Raw genomic sequence first — 25,858 nt, forward strand, 5'->3', positions numbered from 1 at the left:
TTAACCTAATGATGCCAGCACAGCTGATAGAGGTGGAAAAGGAAGGTAGGAATCATAGCAGACAGGCTTAAAATATCCCATAGAAGCCAATCTAGAGAGAAAAGACTACCATAACCCATTAACTTCTAGAGCATCCTGACTACTTCTGGGCAACCTCTGTTCGCCCTGAAGAAGAGTTTTCCCTAATAATCACCTTCCATGTGCATTTCAAAAGAAAGAAAGAAAAAATATAATTCTGAACAACATAACAGGTTTGTTGCATAAGAATTAATTGGCATTTTTATTTATTGTGAAAATTTCAAGACAGTATAAAATAATTCCTAGCCACTAGAATAATTACAGCTGGACTTGCAAAGTGTTACATCTACTTGCACTTTGGTTTAATTTTCGTTTTAAGATGTCTTGTCTTGCACTGCAGGGTATGGCTTCTCTAATGCTGACAAGAGCAGCAGGGCTTGTGAGGCTTTGCTGGGGCCTGTGGCTGAGGTGCCATTCTTGCAGTTGGAGGTATGAGCTGAGAAACAGTTCATCCTGTAAAGCTCCGCTCGGCTCTTACAGCAACCAAACCTGCTCATCAGCAGAAAGAAATCTCTCTGAAAGGCTTTGGTGAAGATGGCGTACAGAAAGGGGTTTGCACAAGAGTTTAGGGGATAAAATAGAACGAGCAAAATCTTGGAGTTTGTCACCGTGATCAGAGGCACTTTAAAGGCAGCGGATATGGCAAAAAAGGAGATGGGGGCCATGCAGGTAAAATCCGTGAAGATCAGTATTGCCATTTTCTTGGCAACCTTGGTGTCTTTATTGGCAGCTACCAGCTCTGGGTTCTGAACAGCTACGTAAATCTTAATGTAGCAAGCACAAATGACAATGAAGGCAACGACATTTAGCACTAAGATCAGCAGTATGTAGGCTTGGGAAAGACCCGTTTCGATATCCATAGGTAAGCAGATGCTGACCTTCATGTAACTGCTGACCCCTAGGAGAGGCAGTCCCGCTATTAAGATGGAGAACACCCACCCCCCCAGCATGATGGGCACAGCATGCCTCAGCCTCAGCTTCCTGTCCAGCTGCATGGCATAGGTGATGGTGTGCCAGCGTTCCACAGTGATCACCGTGAGCGTGTATACTGAGAGCTCGCTGGCAAACACAGTGAAGAAGCCAGCAGTGCTGCAGCCACTGCCTGTTTGCCAGTCTATGGCGTGGTTGTAGTACTGACCACTCGTCTGGGCATCCACGGAAGCGATCAGCAGCAGGTAGAGCCCCATGCAGAAATCGGCAAAGGAGAGGTTGCACATGAGGAAGCGAGGAACAGTGAGCTTGTAGTGGCTGGTTATGAGAACCAGGAGAACGGTGAAGTTGCCAGCGATGGCAAGGATGTTTATAAACCAGATCAGGACTCTGAGGAAGCTGTATCCCAGGATGTCTTCACAGGGATTAAATGCGTCGGGTTCTGGGGTGCACGTGAGTGTCTTAGGCTGACAAAAGTCATACTCAAAGTCGAAGCCGGTCATTTCACTGTCATCAAAAATGGTTGAGTAGCTGTAAGGAGAGGTTTCTTCATCTGTGGCAAATGGGTACATGTTCTTTTCTGATGACCACAGCGATGTGTTGTAGGAGTCATCTCTGTAACTATTAAAAAATTAACTCTCCACAAATAGAAGTGAACTACTTGTTACGTGCTGCTTGCAGTCTTTTGTAATATACAACAGATAAGAGTTGTTTGAAACCAGCTTCTTCTTAAATGTTTTCCTGCACAGTTTTTACATATAATGAAACCTTGTAAAAATGCCTTTTGTTTGGGCCACTGCCTTGGTGAGCAGCAGAGGTCAGTTATATCCACAGAAATGCTTACTTATAAGACTTAATTAAAGTACCCTACCTTGATTACTTTGTCAGCAGCCATCTTTGTCATGCTGCCAGTAAACTGCAGTTCGAACTACAGTATTACTCTTAACTGGTGGGTTATAGGTTTGATCCATATAGGTTTATCAGTTATAGAAGCCAGACTAGAATAACCTCAGGGAGGTAAGGGTGCACAGTTAAAATCCTTGGGAAACGTACTTGCCAAAGTCCTGAGGCTATGTATGACTTGGGAAGTGCTGAGGAATTCAGTGTTTGCAGTATTATATAGTGTGGGGTAGAAGTGCATGTTTAACTAGATAGTGTTGATGACTACAAATATATTAAGTAGAGACTGGACCCACTGCCCAATTATAAATGTTTTTAGATGTTTAGAGTAGTTCTCTAATCTCCCAGTCATCAATAGGATGGTGTTAAGTGTACCAAAAAAGAAATAGTTTAAAAACAAGCACTACGGTCCCTTCTGATTCCCTGCCAGAACACGTACTTGTTTCACAACTGTCCAGTCATCCCAACTGTGAATGTTTGGTGGGCAAACACTCGATCTGCAGTATGAGACCTGCAAAGCCTCTCTGCTCAAGACAGCTCTTCAGAAAACTGGTAGCTTTGTGCTAACTTAAAATGCATGCTTAAACTTCCACATCTGCTGAAGCATGTATGTTGAACTATTTTTTTTGGAGTAGGGTGTTACCTTGCAAATGAAGCTGAGCTGCTTATCAGCTATTCCTGTTGGGCAAATAACTTCCCAAATTTGTCATTCTAAGTCTTCTCTCTTGTCTTTGTTTCAGTTGGAACACAGCTAATTATCTTCCTACTAGCTGGTATGGTGCTGTGTTTTGGATTCAAGGTGCTAATAATGTTGATAACACATTGATGTTTTAGTTGATGTGAAGCAATGTTTATATTAAGTCATGGTCTCTTCAGCTTCTGCCAGCAGAGGCAAAGAGTGCAAAGCAGCTTGAAGGGGACACAGAAATGACAGCTGACCCAAACAGGCAAAAGGGGTATTCCATACCACATGATGTCATGGCCAGTATGTAAATTGGTGGCCTGGGGACTCTGTGGCTTGGAGACTGGCTGGGCATCAGTTAGCAGGTGGTGAGTAATTGTACTGTGCATCACTTGTTTTGTGTATTCTATTATTATTATTTTTCCTTCCTTTTCTGCCCTATTAATCTTTATCAGCCCACCAGTTTTATTTTTACTTAATTCTTGCCTCCTACTGGGAGGGAGGAGTGAGTGGCTGTGTGGTGCCAAATTGGTAGCTGGGGTTAAACCACAATATCTCCTTACTTTAAAAACTGTCCTGTGTCTTGCTTTTACTTGCCTGGCTTAAACTGGAAGAGCAGGGAATATGTTTGACTCTTTATTAATAAAAATTGAGTGTGATTTTCCATAAGGTAAATATTCTGCCATGTGCAAGCTAGTTGTTTTTTTTTTCCCTCCTAATAATAACTTGGAATAGTCAGCTGATTTGTGATGTGATTTCCAAACTTTTCAACTTGCAGCTTTTTAGCCCATGATTCATGACCTTATTTCCATTTGCTTAGTGTAATATCTGCTCAGAGAATTGCTGGGATTGACACCAAAGCAAAAAGTTTCAGGAGCCAATAGACTGGGCAGAGTATTTAATGCACAGCAGGAGTGCAACAGATGCTAATCCAAAGCAGGGGAATTACTCTGTCATAGGCATCAATGCTTTGTAATCATATTTCTCACTGGGGTGTCACTTCACTTGCCTTCATAATGTGATATAATGCTGTGTTTACCTCCTTGCCTCATCTTGCTTCTCCCAACAGACACCCCTGATAGAGACAAGATATTCTTGCTCCTGTTGAGTGCCTGGACTTTGCCTTTTTGTAGTTCTGAAGTACTTAAGTTTTGCAATTAGGAGCAGAGTGGACAGGGCTAAATGAGGCAGTCAAAAACGCTGCAGGCTGGCAATAGATGAGAAGTGGTGACAGGAGAATCAAGACAGCTGTTGCTTTAGAAAAGGCTGAATAAAAACAAGCAGCAAGTGTAGGAGGCCTCACCAACCAGCAAACAGGATAACATCCAAGGAAGTCAGTATCTCAGTGGTTCAGTCACGTTTCAGCTTCATTTAGCTGTTTAGGAATTTTGTGACTGTAACCTTATTTTTGTAAACTTTGCAATGCTCTGACCCCCACCTCAGGGCTAAAGAGAAATCCCAAGGTCACCCATTTAGCTGTAGAGGGATAGCTAGCTGCAAATCTTTACATTTCTCCATTAAATACTGGTTTAGATCCTGTGTCATCCAGCATGGGCAACACCACAGTTTTGATGTTAGCCTTTCTCACTGTCCCACTGGACACTGTTAAACAGAGCTGTGATGATATGGAAAGACATATTTAGAACAGGCAGACCAATTGCATGGGGTCATCACACTTGTAACTCAGGGACTCTGTTTTTCCTGTGGAAAGACAGACTGACATACAGTCTTCAAAATATCCTTTCTATAATAATAATAAAAAAATAATACTAACAGTAGCAGCTCTTTGAATCACAAAAAAACCCAAAATTATCTCTGGACATGAAAAGTCTTCATGTAGGCCATTAACTTCCTTAATTATTTAATCACTGTTTTGAAAGTCTTTCACAAACTCAAAAGAGAAGCTGGAGTGATGAGTAAAGCTCATGAAATTATGTTTTTTCTTTCCGTTTGAACAGCAGAATCACAAGTCTTGGTTTAGTGATAGCAAAATTTTCATGGTGCTACTTGTAAGGGGGACTGAACAGGCAGCAAAAGAGACGCTGTTCTAGGAAAAAACACAAAAGCAGCAGGAGGTGGAGGTCCATATTTGCTCCTCCCAGCATCTGTATGCAGAGAGGTACTTACGCTACTTCGTTTGTGGGTTTCCTCATGGTGCTTTCACACTCCTTGGAGAAGTTGTCGAAAATGGAAAGCATTGGATTTTGTCTGAAAGGAGGATAAAAAAATGTCTGGTTTCAGTCTGAATTTTGGTCAAATTCTTATCTTATCTGCAACTGACCTTCACAGGCATGTAAGGTGTGATAGAGTTGGCCTTACAGCAATGTGAACATTATTGTAGACAAGGAGGGGAGGAGAAGGCTCCAAATACTGTGACAGTAGGCAGCATCGCATGGTGGGCATGAGGGTGGTCTTTCAGCTTGGTTGTTGTTTATGATGTAGGTTTTTTTACATGGAAATAACTTTAGTGGAATTAAAAGGTGTGTTTAGCCTTATAAAATATTGTATCAAAGTAGGCTGGATTCTCTACCACTATGAATGTTATAAGCTGACTTTTAGAGAACTGCACATTAACAAATCCTGGGAAGCTGGCCTGATACTTTCTTTTAAAAACTGTTTAGGATCTGGAGGTAGACTTCAAACGCTGAAGTAAAGAAATTTGAAAAGTACAAGTTGAAAGATGACATATTTGGCAAAATGTCTGGTTCTGGGACTTTGAAAGTATGGTCCAGCTACTCTACTAGTGTGAACAGAATTGGCTTTGTCTGTCCTCTTAGCTGTGACAGTAGAAAGAGCCAACAAAAGCACCAAGTTCTTTTGTGTACTGTTAGGAGAATTGGACACCTGCAAGTTACTCAGAGTTTAGTGTATAATGAGATAAATAAGATACCAATCTAAGCCCATATGCGATGCTTAATAACTAAGAGGATGGTAATAGAAGTTTTTTTTTCTTGTTGTTTTGTAGATGTGGTATAACCTTCACCTCCTCCTTAATGTCCTCCAGCAGTCCCTCTTGTTGATACTGACTATTGTTATCTGATAACACTGGAATTAAACAAAGTAAACTTCTGTAGGCTTGTGTCAGGTCCTTATTTTGGTGGGTAGCTGAGAGCCTGCATTTTCTACTAGATCATCATGTCACTGAACAACTTGCTATTGATGGACATCTATCTTCAATGTGCCAGTTGGCTTTTTTATTGATACCAAGAAAAATATAAGCTTTAAGCAAACTTAGAAAAATGTTCCTGCTGGTGGATCTTGGGCACAGAATGAGATCCATTTCTGTTCTAAATAAATAGAAATTATTTTCTTGGTTTTAGCAGACATCTGTTGTTCCATGCAAGGCCTTGTTATGTAGCTTCCTTGTGACTGGAATAAGGATAATCAGACCTCATTTACTGAAAAAAGCAGATTTGCCATTTCAAAACTTCTGAAGTACTGGGATACAATAACGTGCTATTTAGACTTACTTTCCTGTCCTTAGATTTCGAAAGGCACAGCAGTGGCTGGGATACGTCAGAACAGCTTCCAGAAGACTGCTGAATTTATCCAGTGGTGGCAATCTCTTTAATGAGTAAGATGATGTTGCATTTAAGACTTGAATGGCCTCGAGCCCGTAACTAGGCAGGAACTCCAGTGCTGTTGAAGAAATATCCCTGCAAAATAAAGAGAGAGTTCTCTTTTCATACACACAAAAATACTACCAAAGCATGACAGTAGGTGACAGTGACTCTTTTTCAAAGGTCTAAATCTGCAAAGCCACTTCAATGTGTGATACCCAGTTCAGAAACATTGTCTGTGAAACTACAGAGCAGTGGGGTAAGAGCATCCCCCTGGCCCAGGAACCCTGGTGAGGCAAGGAGCTCATTTTTTCCTAGGCAAACAATATCCACTGCTCCAGAGGATGTGCCCTGACCCCTCTGAAAGCCACTGTGCACAAAGTGAAGGATGGCTCCCTAGAACAAAGAAAGTTAGAAAAAGTTGGTGTGTGTGACTCTCCAGCCAGCTAGCAGGTAGGACACCCTCCCAGCTCTCTTCTTGGCTCTGAAGAGCTGTTCTAATTGTTATGATTAAATGGTTATTAATGAAAATACATAAAAGAATCCACCATTCTTGCCACAACAAACTTAAGCAGTTTGGCACAGAGTAACTTCAGATGGGCTGTTTGTGTGAGAAAGGTCCATCTATATGACTGAAGATTTTCAGAGTCAGGCCATTAAACAGGGGAAAGAAGGCTATGGTTGTGAAAGTCATTATTAGTAATGCCACGTACTATAAAGCACCAATAAAGGGAACAAAATGGCACGTGCAGCGCAGAGAGCTATTTACAGAACCACCCATTGTGTTTTATTGAATGGAGTCACAGCCAAGTGCAGCTCTCCAATAAGTACTTGACTAATAATGCATGAGGAGGCTAATAATGTGTTTTATTCATCACAGGCTTATAGCCTGTAATCAGCTAGTTCACTTTTGTAACCAAATTCTGAATTAGTTTATTGTAAAAACATAGTCATCCTTCCAAAAGACACGTTACTTGGCAATGTCAGATACAACAGAAGTAAATCAAAGGTGAAAATATAAGGGGCAAAGGTTGATGCCAGTGCTAGAACATGCTAGAAGCATGGTACAAACTGAGTCTTCTGCCCTGAAATTTAATGGCATTTTTTTGACTTGTTTCCGTTTTACAAGCAGAGGGTAAGAGATTAAGTTTCCTTCCAGACTCAGAGCCTGTGTTTTCTGAGATGAGGCACTCACGTAGCACAGCACAGTTCCCATGGGACACCCATACACCCATGCTATGGATCAGTGAAAACTTACAGAACATCTGGACCTGTGGCCCCTCTCAGGGCCTCATTGTGGATCCACCTGAGGTTCTTATTGTCCTTCAGGATCCTGTGGAATCAAACATTAACTCCTTATGTCTCTATTTTAAAATAACCTTTGTGGTCTCTTCTTCCCATCTATTTCTTCATGATCCTCTCCCCCACCACAGTGCTTGCTGTTGCAGTATCTGGCCTGAGAGAACTTGTATTTCTCAGGTGACCTCTCCCTCTGCTGAGGCCATTAGACCACTATCATCTACACTTAATTCTGGCCATCAAATTTCTTCTGACTTTAGCCAGGAACAACCATTCTGGTTCCTTCCCTGCAGCAGAAGCATACAAAAATGCAGCACAAGTTTTGCCCAAACCAAGACACTATTCCTAAGCATTTGAGAGTAATTTAAAAGGTATCGATGTTTCCTGCATAAAATCTATATTTCTCAATTTAGGCTACCATTTCAAGCTTTCCACTATTGGTGCTAAGTTTAGGCATTTATTAAGTTTTATTAAAACTGATAAGCTTTTCTCATAGAAACTGCAGCACTCTAAGGGACAATATTTCAGGAAAATCAGTAAGTGCTGCAGGATTAACAACCAAGTTGCAATGACACTGGTACATCCAGTTTTCTAATGGGTATCAGGAAATGCAAGCTAATGCCAGCTAAAGGAAGAGGCTTTGACTGTATTTGAACTATTTACTGTTTAAAAAATCTCTGAGGAGGGGAAAGATACTCACAATTGATTCAGTTTTGTCCCATTGAAGGCATGGCTGTGGATATCTTCAAATCCATTTTTATATAATTTGCTGAAGATAAAAAAAACATGTAAGGAAAAAAGATTTGGAAAAGGCAAGACGCTGTTACGTACTAGAGGTTTCAAATCTTTGTGCTTCCTTCACTTTAGTGATTAGAGGGTCAGGCTTATAAAGGACATAGGTAACTATTGCTCTAACTGTAACTCTAAAATTAAGATAAAGTTGCAGCTTCAATACTCTAAGCACCTTCCTCCTGAAGAGAACTTGTGCTTATGCATAGATCCTTACGTCTTCCTAGGGGTTCACCTGTGCCTACCTTGGGCTCTGGTCCAGAAACATGATGTTAGTTCAGGTACCTCCCTGGCACACAGATAACAACCTGATGCAGAAGCCCTGGATTTTGTGGTCTTAGCATATGTAAATAGAACACTGCAATGGCCAGCGATATGTCAGATGCAAAGCAACATCAAAGCCCAGAAGGTGCTGCTGGATGGCAGACCCTCTGAGGACAGGCACAGCTTCCAGAAGCCCAAGAGGCAGATTTGCAGAGAGGCAGAGGTGAGTCGTGCATCATCCAGCAGCCAGTGAGCTACCAGCTCCTCAAAATACTGCTCTAAGGCTTGATTTGTGCTGAGGAAACCTCACTGTTCACTGTGCTGCACAATGGACACTTGGTGTCACTCTGGGTTCTCGATTCTCCATCCTGGGGTCAGACACCTAAAGGGTGAGCTCTGCTGCACCTGATGCCCAGCTCTTGTCCTTTCTAAGGAAATCTAACCTATAGGTCTGATTTCACTAAGAAACATCTATTTGTGATAGTAAGTTCATGTTTCCAATACGATTTCAATATTATAATTTGTATATAATAGTTTTTTAATATGAAGCCTTAATAGAAAGTATGGTGCCGTTTATAAATTAAATAGTATTTTTATTCTTGTTTTTACACTTTTTTTTGGAAGCATGGAAACTGGGGCTGTGGATATGTGGGGAGTGCCTGGCTACAATTGATACAAGAAGGGATCTATCTTAGCACAGTGCTGAAATTAGTAACTTCCTTAAAAACCAGTGACAGACACTATCGATTTTCTCATCCACAGGACACAGTAACTGTTGGAAAGACTGAATCCCTTGCTTGTAGTGCAAAGCATGTTTCACCATGCTGCAACAACTGGAATTACTTCAGCTAATCACAACTAATGCCATGAGGTGGAGTTACCACGTAGCTCTACAGTTAGGAAGCTACTGATAAGGCAATTCTTTTCTTCTTGTGGCAAGCCCTCTGTCACAAAAGAATGGGAGAAAAATGATTGTTGGCTGTTTCCTGGCTGACTTAGCCTCACTCCCATTTAATACACTTTGGGGTTACAGTGAAATTTGTAAGTACCTTTCTACATTTCTGGTATGCTCATTTTCTTGCATCATTCACAGAATAATAAATTTGGTCCACTTATTTTGTGAACTTGCTGGTAGGGGAGAGGCTTATAAGATTTAAATGTTGCCCTCCCCTAAGCAACTAGTGCACTTTAACATTGTGTAAGAGCAGCCTTTGGTCACATTTATGCTCATTTCCCCTAATGGATTCAGAATGTATTGGGCAATACATAAAATCTGTGTCACAATTACTGTCATGTTGATACATCAGCCTGATGAAGTGCCCAGTCAGCTGCAGCACCTGCCCATGTACACAGTTCATCTGTGAGTGCAAAACAAAGCTCCTCATTTGGATGTGTACAGCCTTTTAAATATCAGTCTGGTGCCCAAAGGCTGGCTTTGCTGGTGCCCAGACTGATGTTCCTGGCTACAACACAAAGTAGATGGCTGGCTGCTTCCCTCTGTTGCTCAGCTGGTCCTTCCTCAGGAGACCTCCATTTCATCCACCTCTTGCAGAGAGCCTTGGTTTGTGATTTTTTTTTTTTTCCTATTTCAGCACTTCTTTGTGGAATTTCTTGTGAGGACAAGGGTGCTGCAAAATCCATACCTGGGTTTTGCTCAGCTGGCAGCTGATACCTCCCCTTGGCTTTCTGCTGCTTTTTGGGTTCCTCAGATGGGGCATCTCACTTAGTATCAAGCACACCCAAGTCTCACAGGTGGTTGTAGCAATGAATCCAGGATTTGCTAAAGGGGAAATCTTGGTGTGAGACTTTTTCTCTCTTTTCCTCCTCTTCAGAGGAATCGTGTGCAAGCTAAAGCTCAGCAGAATTAGCTCAGTAGTATCAGTCTGGTCTGTCCCTGAAAGCACTAGTTCAAGAAACCTCATCCCTGAGGGAAAAAGCTTTGGATGAGGATTGAACTTGGATTCCTCTTCCTGCTTTCTTTCCTAATTTAAGTTGGCTTCTGCATGAAGCCCTGCTCTTCAGCTTGAAGAACACCCCTCTATTTCCTATTTAAAATTTAGCTCACAATACTGATATAAATCAAATGGGGTTTAATTTCAAGATTTTTATGTCAACCTTCTCTCCTCAAGCAAAAGGAACTGGAACTAGGTTTATCTTACTCACAGAGTCAGTGATTCATTGTTCATTCCCTGGAAAGCATTTTGTGGTATAGTTGTCATATGCAAGTTATCACAGAGTTCCCTTTGGAAAGAAAATAAATAAATAATTAGTTTTAAAAAAAGATAATTTTTGTTAGTGATCCAGGAAGAAGATGGAAAGGATTCACAGCTGGCTTAGGCTGTGTCTCTACTTACAGAATAAAATGAGCTTCTAATGAGAAGATCTGTGTCAGATCTGGAAATTGTCTTATTCCAGTATTACAAATGCTCCTAGAGAAAAACAAGAGAAAATGCTCTTGCAAATGCTCCTATTTGCAAGAGAAAAAATTACCAGAATGGATGCAATAAGAAGCTAACTTGATAGATATGGATTTGCCAGTTTATTAAAAGGTGAATGACAAACATAGCATGTTTAAATTAGGGTCCATTTGTATTTCTGAGACCTATAAATATTAAGTTTTATAGCACCCTCAAGCATTGTCCTGTAGAAGCAGCAAATGTTCTCCCTAGATGAAGCACAAGGAGATTATAGTTACCCTTTTTGTATAGTACCTTGCTTTATTCTAGAAAAAAACACTTAGCAGAATTAATTAGAATTAACTTGCAGACTTTACTACTGTTTTGTCTGTAACTGCTCTGCCCTGAGTTACTTTATTTTCTTGCCTACTGGAAGACCTCATTAGTGGTTACCTGCCCATTAAAGCTAATATAAGGTATGTAGTTTTAGTGTACTGTAATGCAACCCCCCCTTTTTTAATACTCTCTTTTGTTATTTGTCCACTCCTTTAGAGGAAAAAGGAAAAAAAAAGGCAAACAGGAAAGAAACAGAACTCTTACTTACAAGTACTTCAGCCTTGGAAGGTTTCTGAATGCTCCGTCCTCGATGTGCAACAAATTTTTCGTGTTCACAATTAATCTGTAGTGAGGGAAAAATATCTCAGTATGACAACTGTTATGCATTTGGGAGGGTCCTGGATTTTGCTGGTGATTTGCCTTGTCAGATAACAGCAAAGTGTACATTATGGCAGAAGCATCTCCTGCTGTGAACAAACTTTCTGAAAATGCATCATAAATTTATTTTGAAGTATTATTAGTAATAAAAAATGGCCCGTAATTATTAGGTAGCCCACAAGTAACAGCAGCTCTTGAATTCCCACATTTCACTGAGCTGAGATGACCTGGTCTGGATATCTTGGTCACTAGTGGGAGTTAACATTTTGCTGTCTTCTGCTGGTTCTTTGGAACACATCTTTCAGGGCTCTGGCATGCCTAACACACAGCTTCTGCTCCACCACAGGGGCTCAGAGGCATGACAATGCTACCATCATAAAGGCTGTGCCTCCAACAGGATGTCTTGGAGGTGGGGATGAGTAAGGACCTGAGGCTCTGTGCAAATCCTTGCCTGCGGTCTGTGCCTGGTCCTTGCACTGCAGTCAGAACTCTGCCATCATCCCTTGCTTCCATCATGTTGCTGATGCCCTGTCTAGCCAGGAAAGGCAGTTCCACGGATGCTTTAGCTGTTACAGCACCACAGTCTTTATCAGAGCAGTGGAGAATAGCACCTGATGCCTGCTTAGATCTGCAGAAACTGGGAGATGGAGATAAGCATGTGAGAAATACAGTTTCATGTTTGTGAGAAATACCGAGTGATCACTCAGAAAATGAGTCCTCTCAATCAAGGAGCACTTTCTGCAGGTGTGGTATCTGGTAAACCTGTATGTTTGCATAAAAATCCAATAGCTCTAGCCCAGCTCAGGATTTATAAAATTCAAAGGTTTTAGAGTATGAAATTGCAACAATGGTTTAAATCCAGGAACTACATTGAGCCAACCTAGCCTGATCACACAATGAAAGTGGTTGTGAGTGCAGCTTTGGACATCATGCAATGTAAGGCATGTAGAGCATTCAAGATTCAAAAAGGTTTTCTTGCTAGACTCCAGTAGCTCTTCAGTGGTCTTGCTTAGGTTTTTGGTTTGGGAAAATGACAGGGAAATGACAAACTATCCCTAATCAAATGGATAATCATTACCTGGGGAGTACTGGTAACAGCCAGCTGAATATGAGCCAGCAGGGTGCCCAGGTGTCCAGGAAGGTCAAGAACATCCTGGCCTGTAGCAGGAATAGTGAGGTCAACAGGACTAAGGAAGTCATTGTCCCCCTGTACTCAGCACTGGTGAGGCTGCACCTTGAGTACTCTCTTCTGTTTTAGGTCCCTCACTACAAGGACACTGAGGTGCTGGAGAATGTCCAAAGAAGGGCAAGAAAAGTGGTGAGGGGTCTGGAGCACAAGTCCCCTGAAGAGCAGCTGGGAGAACCGGGACAGTTTAATCTGGAGCAAAGGAGGCTCTCTACAGCTATCTGAAAGGAGGCTGTAGTGAGGTGTGGGGTGGTCTCTTCTCCCACATAGCTATAGAAAAGAGGAAATGGCTTCATGTTGTGCCAGAGGAAGTTTAGAATGGTTATTAGGAAAAATTGCTTAAATGAAAGAGTTGTCAGGCATTGAAACAGTCCCCAGGGAAGGGGTAGAGTCATCATTCCTGGAGGTATTTAAAAGACATGTAGGTGTGGGGCTTCGGGATATGGTTTAGTGGTGGACTTGGCAGTGCTGGGCTAATGGTTGGACTTGATGATCTTGAAGGTCTTTTCCAAACAAAGTGATTATATAGTTCTAAATCCTTTATGACTTCCCTAAACTCACCACTGAGCCCAGAGGAAGTTGGACCCAGGCAGAGGTGGGCAGCTCTGTACCTCTTGCTTATGTGAGCAAGTAACTGGCTTCTAGGGAGTTCACATATAAGGAAAAAAAAAAAAAAAAAAAAAAAAGACTTATTTATCCTCACTTATAGCCACTTGCTGCTCATGCTGTATGAAAAAAGCAGTAATGAGATACTGAATCAGATTTATAGTTTCCAATTTCACTAAATATTTCAGAGCATTCTCCTGGTCATTGCTTTAACTCTCACTCTCTCTCTCAGATGCGTGTGCTACACAGGCTAAGTTTTAAAACAGGACATGTTCTGTTTGATTAATATTTTAGTGCTCAAAAGATGAGCTGTGCATACTAAGCAGCAGTATTTAAATACTTTATGCCTTTGAAAAAAACACATCTTCAAAAAGGAAGATATTTGTCATCTGTTGTCGCAAATTGTTTCCCCACTTAAAAAGCCCAACAGTGCTGGCAGAAGTAGATACAGAGATCCATTCCCATCACTGAGCATGCTGCAAGCAGTGGGACTTTGCACACATGGCTGTCTTTACTTGATTTACATCTCCAAGGCTAGACCATACTGAGTGCTTGCTATTTTATATGGTACATTGGAGAGAAATGTTTCTTGTCACAGATCTAACCCAAAGCCAGCTGAAGTATAAGAGGAAGATTTGGTCTGAGAATACTTCTCTGCAGACTGTTTACTCCTTGATGATCCAAAATCATGACATTGATGCTTTTTTTTAACTGATGCTTACATTTCAGACAGAGTGGGAAGGCTGTCAAATGCGCTCACTTCTATCCTCTCCAGGGAGTCACTCTGAGAGATTTCACTGTAATGAAAAAGGCAGACACAAAGCAATACATCAGCAGGAAGGGCACCTGAAATCAGCTTTCCACTTTGTATTTTTTTCTTTTCTACACAGCTGTTCAAGCCCCCAAACCAGTTCTTGTTTGGCAGCAGTGTCAATGCCTCACCATGGACATATCAAGAGCAGGTGCCAGTAGGGTCTGAGAGGGACCAGCCTTTTGATGTCATTAGAGGTATAGCAGTACCTCTGGAACAGCCAATCTCCATTTTCTCAGTAAATTGTAGGTCAGGTAGCAACTCAGAACCTGGACTAATGTAAATTGAGTGAGCCCAAGCCTGTGAGCCTTTTGCTTCTGTCATTGGTCCTGATTAGTGAATTTATTTCCCTGGGAAAGGATGCAGGTAATATTTGGTTGTGCTTGACACTCTGTTACTAAGTCAGGGTGATGGTCATCTAACCCACAGATGGAGAAATACACAAATATATGAATATACATTCACTGCATTTTATGAATAATTTTTGGATTTGATTGCCATTTTCATTAAACACATGCAAACTGAAAGGCAGCGGCTCTTTTCCATCATTATGCTGACCAACATGACTTTCTGTAGCCACTGTTGGATTTTGATGTATTGCTGCTCCTGTTCCATGCATCTAGTTAATAATAACTGATGTTGAATATAGAGAAAACAATTCCACTTATTTGATAATTGCTAAAGGCTTCCTAGTGTAAGATCTATGAGGCTACACAAAATTGACTCCAGGCAGTATAAACTATATATTGATGCATACATAGGGGAAATGTCTTCAAAACAGTGTTTTCTCTGGGCAGAATTGACTGAAAGTGCACACAAGCTAAACCTAAGATTATATGCTGTCAAGAAAAAAAGTATTTTCTAAATGACTGGAATGTATCTACAAAACCACTGAGTATTGTCACAGTCATGAGTTACCTTATTCAATTAAAATTACAAGAAAACAATTCCTACTGATATTGATATAAAACCACTTAGACCATAATGAATTATTCTTTTCCTTTGTAGTGGCAAAGGGGGATGCACACCAGAAATCATATATTAAACATGTACTTTTCTTACAGGAATATTCATGTTTTTTTCCATAATCATAATTTCAGGAGATTAGTATTTTTGCTATTGTTTAAATGAAAGGTGGGTGTAGAACAAGTAGCCTGCTGATCCTCAGAGACTCATGGGCTGGGAGGGATGTGCCTGCTCATAGACCTTAAGGACTCTTTAAGGTCTGGGGTCTGAAACAGCCCTTTCACAGGTACTTCCCTCCTGACAGCCACTGTCTTACCATTTACATATATTGGAATGACTTATGGCAATGAGAATAATTTATCATCTGTTTTGCGGATGGTGATGAATTTTCAAATAGATGATTTAGAGATTTGTAATTGAAAAATATGCGTTTTTCAAAGTAACACTAAATCTCAATGAAATTATGAAGTGTTCTATTGCTTCACTTCAAACAAATACATTGATTACTATGTTTTTAATTTAGAGAGACACATTAAAATGGACACAAAGGAATCAATTGAATTCTCTTTATGGAAGGGAAAATGTCAATAAGCAGAACAGACTCTGTGAAGAATAGGTTATGCATGCAGTTTGGGAAAATTTAACCTCAAGTCATACAGGTAAGAGAAACTTTGTAGATTTAATTTGTCTCCATCTGAAAGTAGTAAGTACTCATTAATCATTCAGATGCAAGTGAATTGAAGAATACAGTGCCACTGGATTGAGTTAGAATACTTCCTTGTACTGGAATACATGCAACTGTGTTTAGCTTATTTTGTATTGCTAGAGACAGAGGAATACAGAATTTATAATTTGGCCAATAGTATTTAATGAATGAGCACTAAAAACTAAACTAGCAGCAGAGTCTATGCTGGCATTTGCATTACTCTCATCCTTCCAGTCTTTGCCTTTGAGAACGCACCATGAATGTGTTTCTCACTTCAGCTTTTTGTTTCTTTGAAAATAAATTATGTAACATCTAATGTATATTAAAATATCTGATGCCCTAAATGCTTGTCATAGGTGAAGAGAAGCATACAAACTGCAGCTTGAAAAGAAAGAAGAATAATTTGTGCTGCTGCTTAAGTTCTGGAGGAGTTCATTCCCCTGTTCTGCATTGCACTGGTGTAACTTTTGCTTTATAGACCTCTCACTAAAATAAAAAAATATTAACTACTGGAGGCTCAAGCCTGACGTCTTTTAGCTGGAGTAACAGAAATAAGGACAAGAGATGTCAGATGAGTCTTATGCTCTGAGTCCTTGATATAAAATAGGTACAAAGAAGGAGAAGCAATGCAGGCCCAATGTGCAAAATTACAGCTCTTGTAAACCAGAAGATCCAAGAAAGAGTTTAGTACTACAGATCCCCTGCCAAACTTACCTTTTGGTGCAAAACACCAAAGAAGTATCTTATCTGAGTACTACATAAATGTATAATCGCAGAATGGTATAGCTATTGTGGGAGGGATAATGTTTTATGATAGATATGCACCTATCATAATTTATTAAACTGTATCCAGTTCTCTCCAACATGCTTAATATTTCATCATGGGATCTGTGAAACACAGAAAATCACACCTTTTCAAAGAATCTTTTCTATGCTGCTTACAAGAAAAGAAAAGCAATGTTCATCCTTCCCCAGTGGATTTTTTTCATCAACAGTATGCTTTAGCAACACATTTTCATGGCATTGTGAAAATCTGTTATTTGGGATGGAGGTTTATAATAAATTTTCTAGCAAGAAATTAGGGAAAGCCTAGGAAAAACTTACATGATGAAGGCATCTCTAAGTCCTTCAAACGCGTGTGATGGGATGACTTTTACAGGCAGATGAGTAAATGATCTGAAAAACAGGAGGAAGACAAGGACTGTAATGCACAGGGGCTCCTTGTTTACTGAAAAAAACCAGTAAAGCATAAAGCCACTTTATTTTGCCTCCAGGCTCCTGTTCTTCTGGGAACCATTCTTCTTACCATTGATCTCAGCTAATTGGAATTCAAAGGATATTGGGTCAGTTCCTCAACAGCATCAATCTGAGACTAATCACTGTCAAATCAATAATAATTATTACTTATTAAAGCAAATTAATAGCCTGATGGAAGTTGTCTACTACATTCACAGTCAAAGGAAGTTTTAGGTTATTTAAAGAAAGTTCCTCAAAAAAAGTTGCTTTTGAGTAATGCTTTTTCTCTCTAAAATAGTATCTTTGCATTCTCTCAGCAATATCCCTGTAACGTTGCTGTGTGGCGCCCTGAACTCACTGGCGATGCTCTCACTATAGACAAGACTAAAGAGATCTAAATTAGGCTTGATGTGATGAATTTTTGCATTTTGTGAGTCTCTTTTTTTGTATGTTTGTGGGTTGTATTTTTTTCTTTTTTCTGTTTTCTTCATAAATTGCACCTATATGGTTAGTTTATGAAAAGCTAATGTATATATTACTATTTAATTTGTTAATTACTCTAACTGAGAAGTTAATAATTATGTGGGAGACAGATCTGCATCTTACCAGTCTACTCCGTACTTGAATCACAGTGCTTTTACCAGTCACTTTATCTAGCCATGACCGTACTCTCCTGATAAGGCCATAGGAAAATATTTAACATATTTCAAGACATTATCTCCGTGCAAACAGATAATTGCTCCATTTTACTTTATAATTAATAATATCTAGTCAGAGACTTGTGTTTCACATCCTTTAACTCCCCCTTCAAGGTTTTTTGACTGAAATGTTTCTGTGCTATTCATATTACCAGCTTTATTTTCCCTTTTTGTCATAACAGGCAAATTGTAGCAATGTTCCAAATAGTCTGCATGATTTGGGCAAACAATATAGTTCCCTTGCCCCCTTGATTCTTCGTCAGCAAACTAGGATTAAAAATGATTCCTTATCTAATACTGACATAAGGATATATATGTGTTGGGTCATACCTGTCTCTAGAAAGATGCTGGCATGTTGTGCTTTGTGTGAGGTTTGGTTAAATCAGAAATAAAATTAACTTGTGTATGTATTTGTCTCCTGAGGGGCCAGACAAATGGACATAATCCTGTAGTAGGGCTTGAGACTCTGAGCCAAAAGAAAAACAGCTTCAGGAAGAAAAATAAGTAGGAGCCAAGAAATTATTGCTATATAACCCTGGCAACAGGAGCCTTTTGATAACTGCACCATCAACTAGGGCTTTTGCAAAGCGCTTTGCCAAAAAACCCTTGTCATTTACAAAACAAATAGAAGTGTGACTGAAAGCACAAAAAATAAAAGCCAGGGTTTGGATCTTAATTACATCAAAATCTTCAGCCCAAAAGCCTCCTACCTGCCTACAGCACACCAGTGAGCAGCATGGTGGTTGTAAATTCCCATCATGCAAGGCTCACAGCCTTTGGCAATGGTGCTCTAAGCTCAGCCACCTCAGCTATGTGATTAAATTTAAGTGAGATGACCCAGCACTTTTATTACATACTGTAGTTAAACTGCATGATGGTACTTAAGCCATTCTATATTTCAGCTTCATTGGTTCTGGGTTTTAATTCTCATGAGTTCACCTTGATAGCTGGAACTGTGAACTCATCTTCATTGGCATTACCTTGTCCAAAAGTATTTTGCAAAACAGCAAGAACAAAGGTAAAAGGCGATTCATAACCTGCCTTCTCTCTTCATCCTCCAAATACTGGTGCACCAGGCACAGGTACTTCCACATCAATAAAGACACCTTAAATTCACCAGAAAAGTGAATGTTCTCATCCCTATTGTCCACTTTACATTTGTGGTATTTATAGGATTTTGAAGAAGATCCTTTAGATTGCTGAGCGCAATCATGAAATCATAGAATAATTTGGATTGGAAGGAACCTATGAAGTTCATTTAGTCCTCATCAACCCACCTACAGTAAGGAAAGACATACTCAGCCAGATTGGTAGGTCCTTAAAGGTTGCTAATGGCAACATTTCCTTGTCAACAGATGTAGTCACTCCATTGTAGAAAGCCACAAGGTTGGTCAGACAGTATTTGCCCACAGTAAAGCCATGCTGGCTGTCATGAATCACCTCCCTGTCCTCCATGTGCCTTAGCATGTCTTCTAGGAGGATCTGTTCCATGCTCTTTCCAGGCCTCACAGAGCTGAGGCTGACAGGTTACTAGTTCCCAGGATCCTCTTTTGTACCCTTTTTAAAAATGGGCATGATGTTTTCTTCCAGCCACCAGGGACTTCACCTGACTGCCGTGACTTTTCAAGTATCATGGAGAGGGGCTTGGCAATCACATCTCCCAGTTCCCTCATGACTCTGGGATGCATCTCACCAGGTCCCATGGACTTGTGTATCTTCAGGTTCCTCAGGTGGTCCTTTTCTCCACTTACAGTGGAGACTTCATCTCGCTGGTCTCCATCTTGTGGGCCATCAACATGAGAGCCACGAGGAGAGAGGCTGCCAGTGAAGACTGAGGCAAAGAAGTTGTTGAGAATCTCAGCTTTCTCCTTGTCTGTTGTTACCAGTTCATCACTATGGTTCATCAGGGAGAGTATGCTTTCTTTAACCTTCCTTTTCTGCTTTACATACTTTTAGAAGCCCTTCTTAGTTTTTCTTTACATCTCTTCCCAAGTTCAGTTCTAGCTGCACCTTGGCCTTCCTGACCTCATCCCTACACAACTGGGCAACTTCCCTATACTCTTCCCAGGATACCTGTCCCCTCTTCCATTGCCTGTGTAGGTCCATCTTGCCTTTTAGTTTGATCAGAAGGTCTCAACTCATCCATGCTGGGCTCTTGCCTTCCTTGCGCAATTTCCTACACCTGGGGATTGAGATCTCTTGTGCCCTATAGAAAGCATCCTTAAAGATCTGCCAGCTCTGTTTTGCTCCCTTGTCCCTGAGGGACATATCCCATGGGGTCCTATTTACGAACTCCTTGAAGAGCTGGAAGTTTGCTTTCCTAAAATTTAGAGTCCTGACTATGCTTCTCATCTTTTTCATACCCTGTGAACTGCCTGTGTATATGTATAAGCACTTAGGTTAATAGAGTTCTGAACTGCTTGTTGCAGACTTAATATTCTTTCTAATGAGCAGAGTAAAGTGAGGCCTTATCTCACGTGTCTCTGCTATTGAATTTGACTGATGCCTTTGATAGCCCACAATGAAACTCAAGCAGGTACTAGCAGGAATTAAATATTGATTTCTTTCTGATGGCACTCAGACTGTGACACTCAGATGTGACCAGTTATTTATTTCTCAGAGCTGAGGAAGCTTTTGTGGAAAAACAAAAAAAAGAAAAAAAGAAGGAAGGAAAGAAGAAACTGGGTTTTACAAAACTACAAAGCTTTTATACATCTAACTTGCTCATACTACTATCCTGACTTGTATAACGCATTAAAGGAGGGACACATCCATCTACAATACAAGTTAGCAAGGTTTGAAGGAGTGTTGTTAGTTACAGGATGAACTTTTGCACTTTTAAGAAAAAACATGTTTCTTTCATAGTTAATACATCACAAGTTGTGTGCTCATACTCAGTTCTGCCATTAAGCAGCTGACAATGCTGCAGCTCCGAGTAATTGCGAGACTTCTCATCACTGGAGAAGGGATGGGCAGAAAGGAGTGGGGAGCCAGCCAGCCTTCCTGGCAGTCACTACCCCTTAGCATTTCTGTAAATCAAGCTGGGTTTTCAGAGTACATCATTCTAGGCAGTAAGGTTTGAAATGGCTGGGCTAAATATGTGTGAGACTCTTCTAGGCTGACCAAATTGTACCCTTGCTTGGTAGCTACAATACAGTCCTGCATTTGTTTCCTGTGGTTTTGGTTTCAGATTTTCAAATGAGTGGATTTTTCAGGATGGTTACTTTCTTGTCACTAGGAATACTGAGGATGACAGAAATCATGAGAACAAATCCCCTTCTGGTTCCCCTGCTGTGAATGTATAGACAGAGCAGCAAGAGCTCTCCTGAAAAATGTTCATGGGGCAGTCTGTCTCAAGGATAAAGTGGCGTGGCAAGAAAACACTATTGTCCTTTTTTTTTTTTTTTCCTTGCTTCTGAGATATAGCAGAGGCAACTTGACAACAATTTTTATCTGCTAAAAGATAAGCTTCTTCTCCTGCACTACCAAATAGACAAACTCTAAGTCTGGTAAGTCTAAATGCCTAAAGACTTCAGGACAACTTGCAGTTGTTTTGATAAGGAATCAAAGCTCAAGCCCACTAATGTTGCTGGACAAAATCTCTGTATTACAGAATTTGCTTTTTTAAAAAAGTGATTAGTTGAACTGATAATAAATTTTAAAAGACAATACAGGCCCTATAGCAATAGGCAAGACTGTGTTACTGTAGTAGGTAATGATATTTTAGTGTCATTATTTTATAGGATTACTCATATTTTTAATACCCAAAATGAGAATGCATAAGGTAAACTTGCTGGGAGTGGCAAATATTTTATTTTGTGGTATCCTTGGACTTAACTGAGAAAGACCTGGAATGCTGATTAAAACTAAGACTGAAACCACAACATTTTCCTATGATTTTTATCAGCCTCTGGAGGCAATGTAAAGTTTTGGCATTGATTTTTAAAGCCCTGTATATTGGGTTTTATCTACCTGTAATGTGAACTGTGATGCTGCATGTATCACACAAGGAGACAGGGTATTTTCTGCTAGTAATACATCGCCTCCTATGAAAGACACTTGGGCCTGACACTGACTTCTTCTGTCAGTCCAAAAGAGCCAAATACACCCTCAGTGATGAGGCAGAGCTGCATACTTGTTCAGCCTTTAGCCACAAATTTTTGGATTTGATGCCTTATTACGTGCCAATACCTGGGACACGCTAAGGCACAGAGAAGTGAACATCACTATGAAATGAGGTTTTTCAAAGAGTAGAAAGGTATTAGGTATCAAATGCCTATTACTGTACAGATAGAGTTGGGTGCCTATCCATTTAAACTTCACTAAAAAACATACAAGTACATCTGAGACTTCAAATCATGTTTTGTGTCAAAATACAGTGTATTAAAGATTGCTTTTCTTTTGAGGCTATGAAGATGCATAGATGCTATAGCCAAAATGGCATACAAAGGTGTCTGGACAACTGAGCTTCTATAGTGTATGTCTAACATTTGGTCAATTCAGTCTCTATAAAACACATCACTATGCAACCTTGCAGAAGTCTAATAATTTTGAAAACTGTTCCAGAAGTAATACAACATGGTAAGAATAACACAGATAAAGAAAAATGGCTGAAATTTCCCTACAGGATACATACTTGGGATATAACAAATTATCAAAAGTACATTTGGAAGCAAGGCTCATTACAGCATCAGAGCTTGAATTACTAAGGTATAGCTGGAGGTGGTGTTTTTTTTTTTCTTGACTGACCATACAAATAAAAAGACTTTTCTGAGGGCTGCCCCGTGTGTTACAGTGGCACCAACAGAACAATGTGAGTATCCCAGGAACTGTGCTGGGACAACCTGGTGCAGCAGTTTTTTCCCAAATTATTATGCACTTGCAAGCACTATACTACTACTCCCCTGATGCACAGAGGTACAGATGTGATGATGAGGGGACAAAAGTAAATTTCTCTGGCTTTATCTCTCATACACAGAGCTGTATAGGAGGACAAAGGTGAAAGGAAAGGAGGCTTAATAAGTAAAAAGAGCAATTGTATGATAAATGCAAGCTTTCTATTAAAAACAAAACAAAACAAAACCCACAAAGAAATGTAAATTTAATAGTAGTTTCAGGTTCAGTATAAATCGGTTGAATTGACCTGGAAGCAGGAGTTGGACTTGTCTGCAAGTGCAGAGTGGAAGACAATAATTTTTTTGACACCTAAGTGTAAATATTTATTATGTGCAGGTATTTGAGCAGTATTGAGCAGAATCCTGCTTGAATCCTTTCCAACTGTAAAGTTGGTTTCTATAGCCAACCTAATAGTTGGACTTCATGTACATTGGTAGAGATTAAATGTTATATGGAAGGTTGAAGAGAAGAATTACCCTTATTTTGCCCATCATTTAGCTCTGTTGATGCAAGTGAAGCACAAATGGCACTAGCTATAAGCTCATTATCTGTCTTAACCTGATAACCAAGATGGATGTAGTTTCTTATTGGGGTAAGAGGTAGAAAAATGAAAACTAAAAGTGTAACAGTAAAAAAAAAAAAAGATATAAATTTAGAGATCTTGATAATCAGTCTGGGTTGTGATGTGCATCACCCCAATAAATATGCTAGATCCCTGCAAAAACAAACCTTCCAATTTGCCTCTGCTGCTGCAGGGTTCCTCAATGTGGCTGATTCATTGCCTGCTCTGCCTGGGTATAAACACCAGGGAAGAAATATGCTTGTTGCAACAACTGCAGAGAGTTTCTCCAGCATGAACCGGCTCCCCTTCTCTAACATTAAGGTAACACATAGAAATGGGGTGGAAACAAATTCAGGACAGATATTTTTCTAAAAACTTACTTTGGAGTAATGATTCACATGGCTCTAGATTCATACTAATTAGTATTTCTTGCTAATATTCATTCTTGAGATAGGGAGAAGGAAAATAGGAGATCGGGGGTAGTATCATCCCTGGAGAATTTCAAAAGCATGTTATGTTTACAAACAAAACAGAAGAAAATGGAAAACACCAGGCTTTGTTACCCAAAGAAGCACAATAGAAAACCTCAGTTCAATTCAAGCACAGATAACCCGGGGTATCTTAGAAATGGCAACTATGCTGTTTTTTGTTTTTTGTTTTATTCCGCATTTTGACACCACGATTGTTCAGATCAGTGCTGTAACTGGACCTGTAAACAACACAAAAACTTTTGAATACCTGAATATATGAATTATTTGCACTGGTTTTGCTAGATCATCAGCTTGGAGCAAGGTGTAGGACAGATGAATGTGATTCCTTGTTGTAATTTAGCTGTGATTCCCAGAGAAGCAGTAGGCAGAAAGCTAGATGAACCACCCAACAAAGAATCAAATTGCTGTCAAAGCTCATAGCAGCTTTTTTTGCCACCAGAGAGTAAAAAAAAGATTACCCACTAACTTGTCAAAGGATTGGACCTAGAAAAGAGGCAACGAGCACTGCTGGGAAGATTTTTTACACGTTAATATGGGAAGCATAAAACTGCACAAGTTTTGTGAAGTTCTTCACAAGAAGTTGTGAGAACTCAATATGATTTGTGAAAGAAAAAAAAACCAACCAAACAACCCCAGAACGGGCAGAAGGTTTAAGATCAAATACCAACCTTTTAATGAGGTTTCATTAAAGTTAACCATACAGCCCCTACAAAGCGCTGGTTTTGGAACAGTAAAGGCAGGTTTTGCCTCCTGCCACAGAATACAGGGGAATACAGAGGGAATACAGAAGCTTCCTCAACTGCACCACAGACCCGCGTGTTACTGGGGCTGCTAGTCTGAGAGCGTGGTGTTTTTTGCCCATGGAGAAAACATCCCGAAAAGATGTGCTTCCTCTTCCCCAGGAGATAACACTGTCCCCGGGTACCCGGGCGCCCTATTCCGAGGCAGGCTTCAAAACCCCAAGTTTTCCAGCCCCAAGCACACCACCTCTTATCACCTCTGCGGGACAGGCGATGCTCAAAAAACCTACAGCCGAGCCAGGAGAGCGCACGGCGGTGGGCAAGGCACCTCCGTTCCGCGGGGCGCGGACTCCCGGCCCGCCCAGCAGGCCCAGAGCAGCCGCTCACTCCCGCCGCCGGTGCCCCCTGCCCGTCCCACCTCTCATGTAACCAACAGCATCTTCCCCACCTCTCACCCCGGGTTACGCGCCCCGCGGTACTTACGCGCGGGCGGGCGCGGGCAGCGCCCCCGGCGGCGGCGGGGGGCAGCGCAGGGTGCCCTGGCTGCAGGCGCAGCGCGGTGGGCAGCGTCCGCCCGCCCCGTCGGCGGGCAGCGGCGGCAGCAGCAGCAGCAGCGGGAGCAAGAGGGGCAGCAGCCCGGGCACCATGGCCGCCCCGCTGTGCCTCTCACCTCTGCCCGCCCGCAGCCCCCGGGACGCAGCCGGCGCCCCCGGCTCCTCCCGCCCCCGCCCCGGGGCGGGATCGCCGCCCTCCTCCGCGGGGGAGCCGCGCCACGGCCCCCTGGGCTTTCCGGAGCGCAGTGTGTCGTTAGTTAGGAAGTTTGGAAGCAAAACCGACGGGTGGCCGGAGAAAACTTTCCTTTGATTTTCACGGGCTCTGCAACCGGCTCCGTCCCCGCGGTCCCCTCCCAGGAGGGCCAGGAGCAGAAGTGATGTTCTTAGTTCCTAGAGGTGGCACTTGGCCAGTGGTATCGGAGTCAAGTACATCCCCGGCACTGCATCAGACTGCACTGCATGCGGGCTAATGAGATGGGGGGAATCTGGACCCTGGAAACTCCTCTTTATCTAGCTATTAACTCTTATCTGAGCCTGTCTCTGGAAGAAAATCCGTCCTTGTTAGAAATGTTCCCTTAACAGTTGTAAATGCTTATTGCAGGGGTACAGCAGCCTCCTTACTGGATGAGAGTGGATGGGATACAAGCATCCCTGTCAAATGCTCTCCATGCAGAGTTGCTGTATTGCTGATAAAGGATTATAATTTGTGGTCGGGGTGATCCAAAAGAGGCATCTCAGGGTGTGTGACTTTTTACTTTATGACCAATTATACCCTCTGTGTGGAAGAAGTATTC

General features: G+C 41.2%; 1 protein-coding gene across 1 annotated transcript; it reads right to left on the reverse strand.

Moving 5' to 3' along the window:
• Positions 1–392: 392 nt before the first annotated feature.
• On the reverse strand, positions 393–25,157 carry LHCGR (luteinizing hormone/choriogonadotropin receptor). Its single transcript, XM_030447834.1, has 11 exons — positions 24,994–25,157; positions 16,992–17,063; positions 14,127–14,201; positions 11,503–11,577; positions 10,857–10,931; positions 10,666–10,743; positions 8,150–8,218; positions 7,409–7,483; positions 6,061–6,246; positions 4,718–4,798; positions 393–1,539 (listed from the first exon to the last, which is right to left on the reverse strand). The coding sequence occupies exons 1-11, from the start codon at positions 25,155–25,157 to the stop codon at positions 393–395; spliced, it is 2,097 nt and encodes a 698-aa protein (XP_030303694.1).
• Between the last annotated feature and the right edge of the window lie 701 nt (positions 25,158–25,858).

The sequence above is a fragment of the Calypte anna genome, chromosome 3, assembly GCF_003957555.1.
Source record: "Calypte anna isolate BGI_N300 chromosome 3, bCalAnn1_v1.p, whole genome shotgun sequence".
NCBI lineage: Eukaryota > Metazoa > Chordata > Aves > Apodiformes > Trochilidae > Calypte > Calypte anna.

Coding starts and splice junctions, on each gene's coding strand:
- LHCGR (XM_030447834.1), bottom strand. CDS start 25,157: ATGGTGCCCGGGCTGCTGCCCCTCTTGCTCCCGCTGCTGCTGCTGCTG. Junction 17,064..24,993: donor CTGCCCGCGCCCGCCCGCGC/GTAAGTACCGCG, acceptor CCTGTTTTTCAG/ATCATTTACTCATCTGCCTG. Junction 1,540..4,717: donor AAACCCACAAACGAAGTAGC/GTAAGTACCTCT, acceptor CTCTCCTTACAG/CTACTCAACCATTTTTGATG.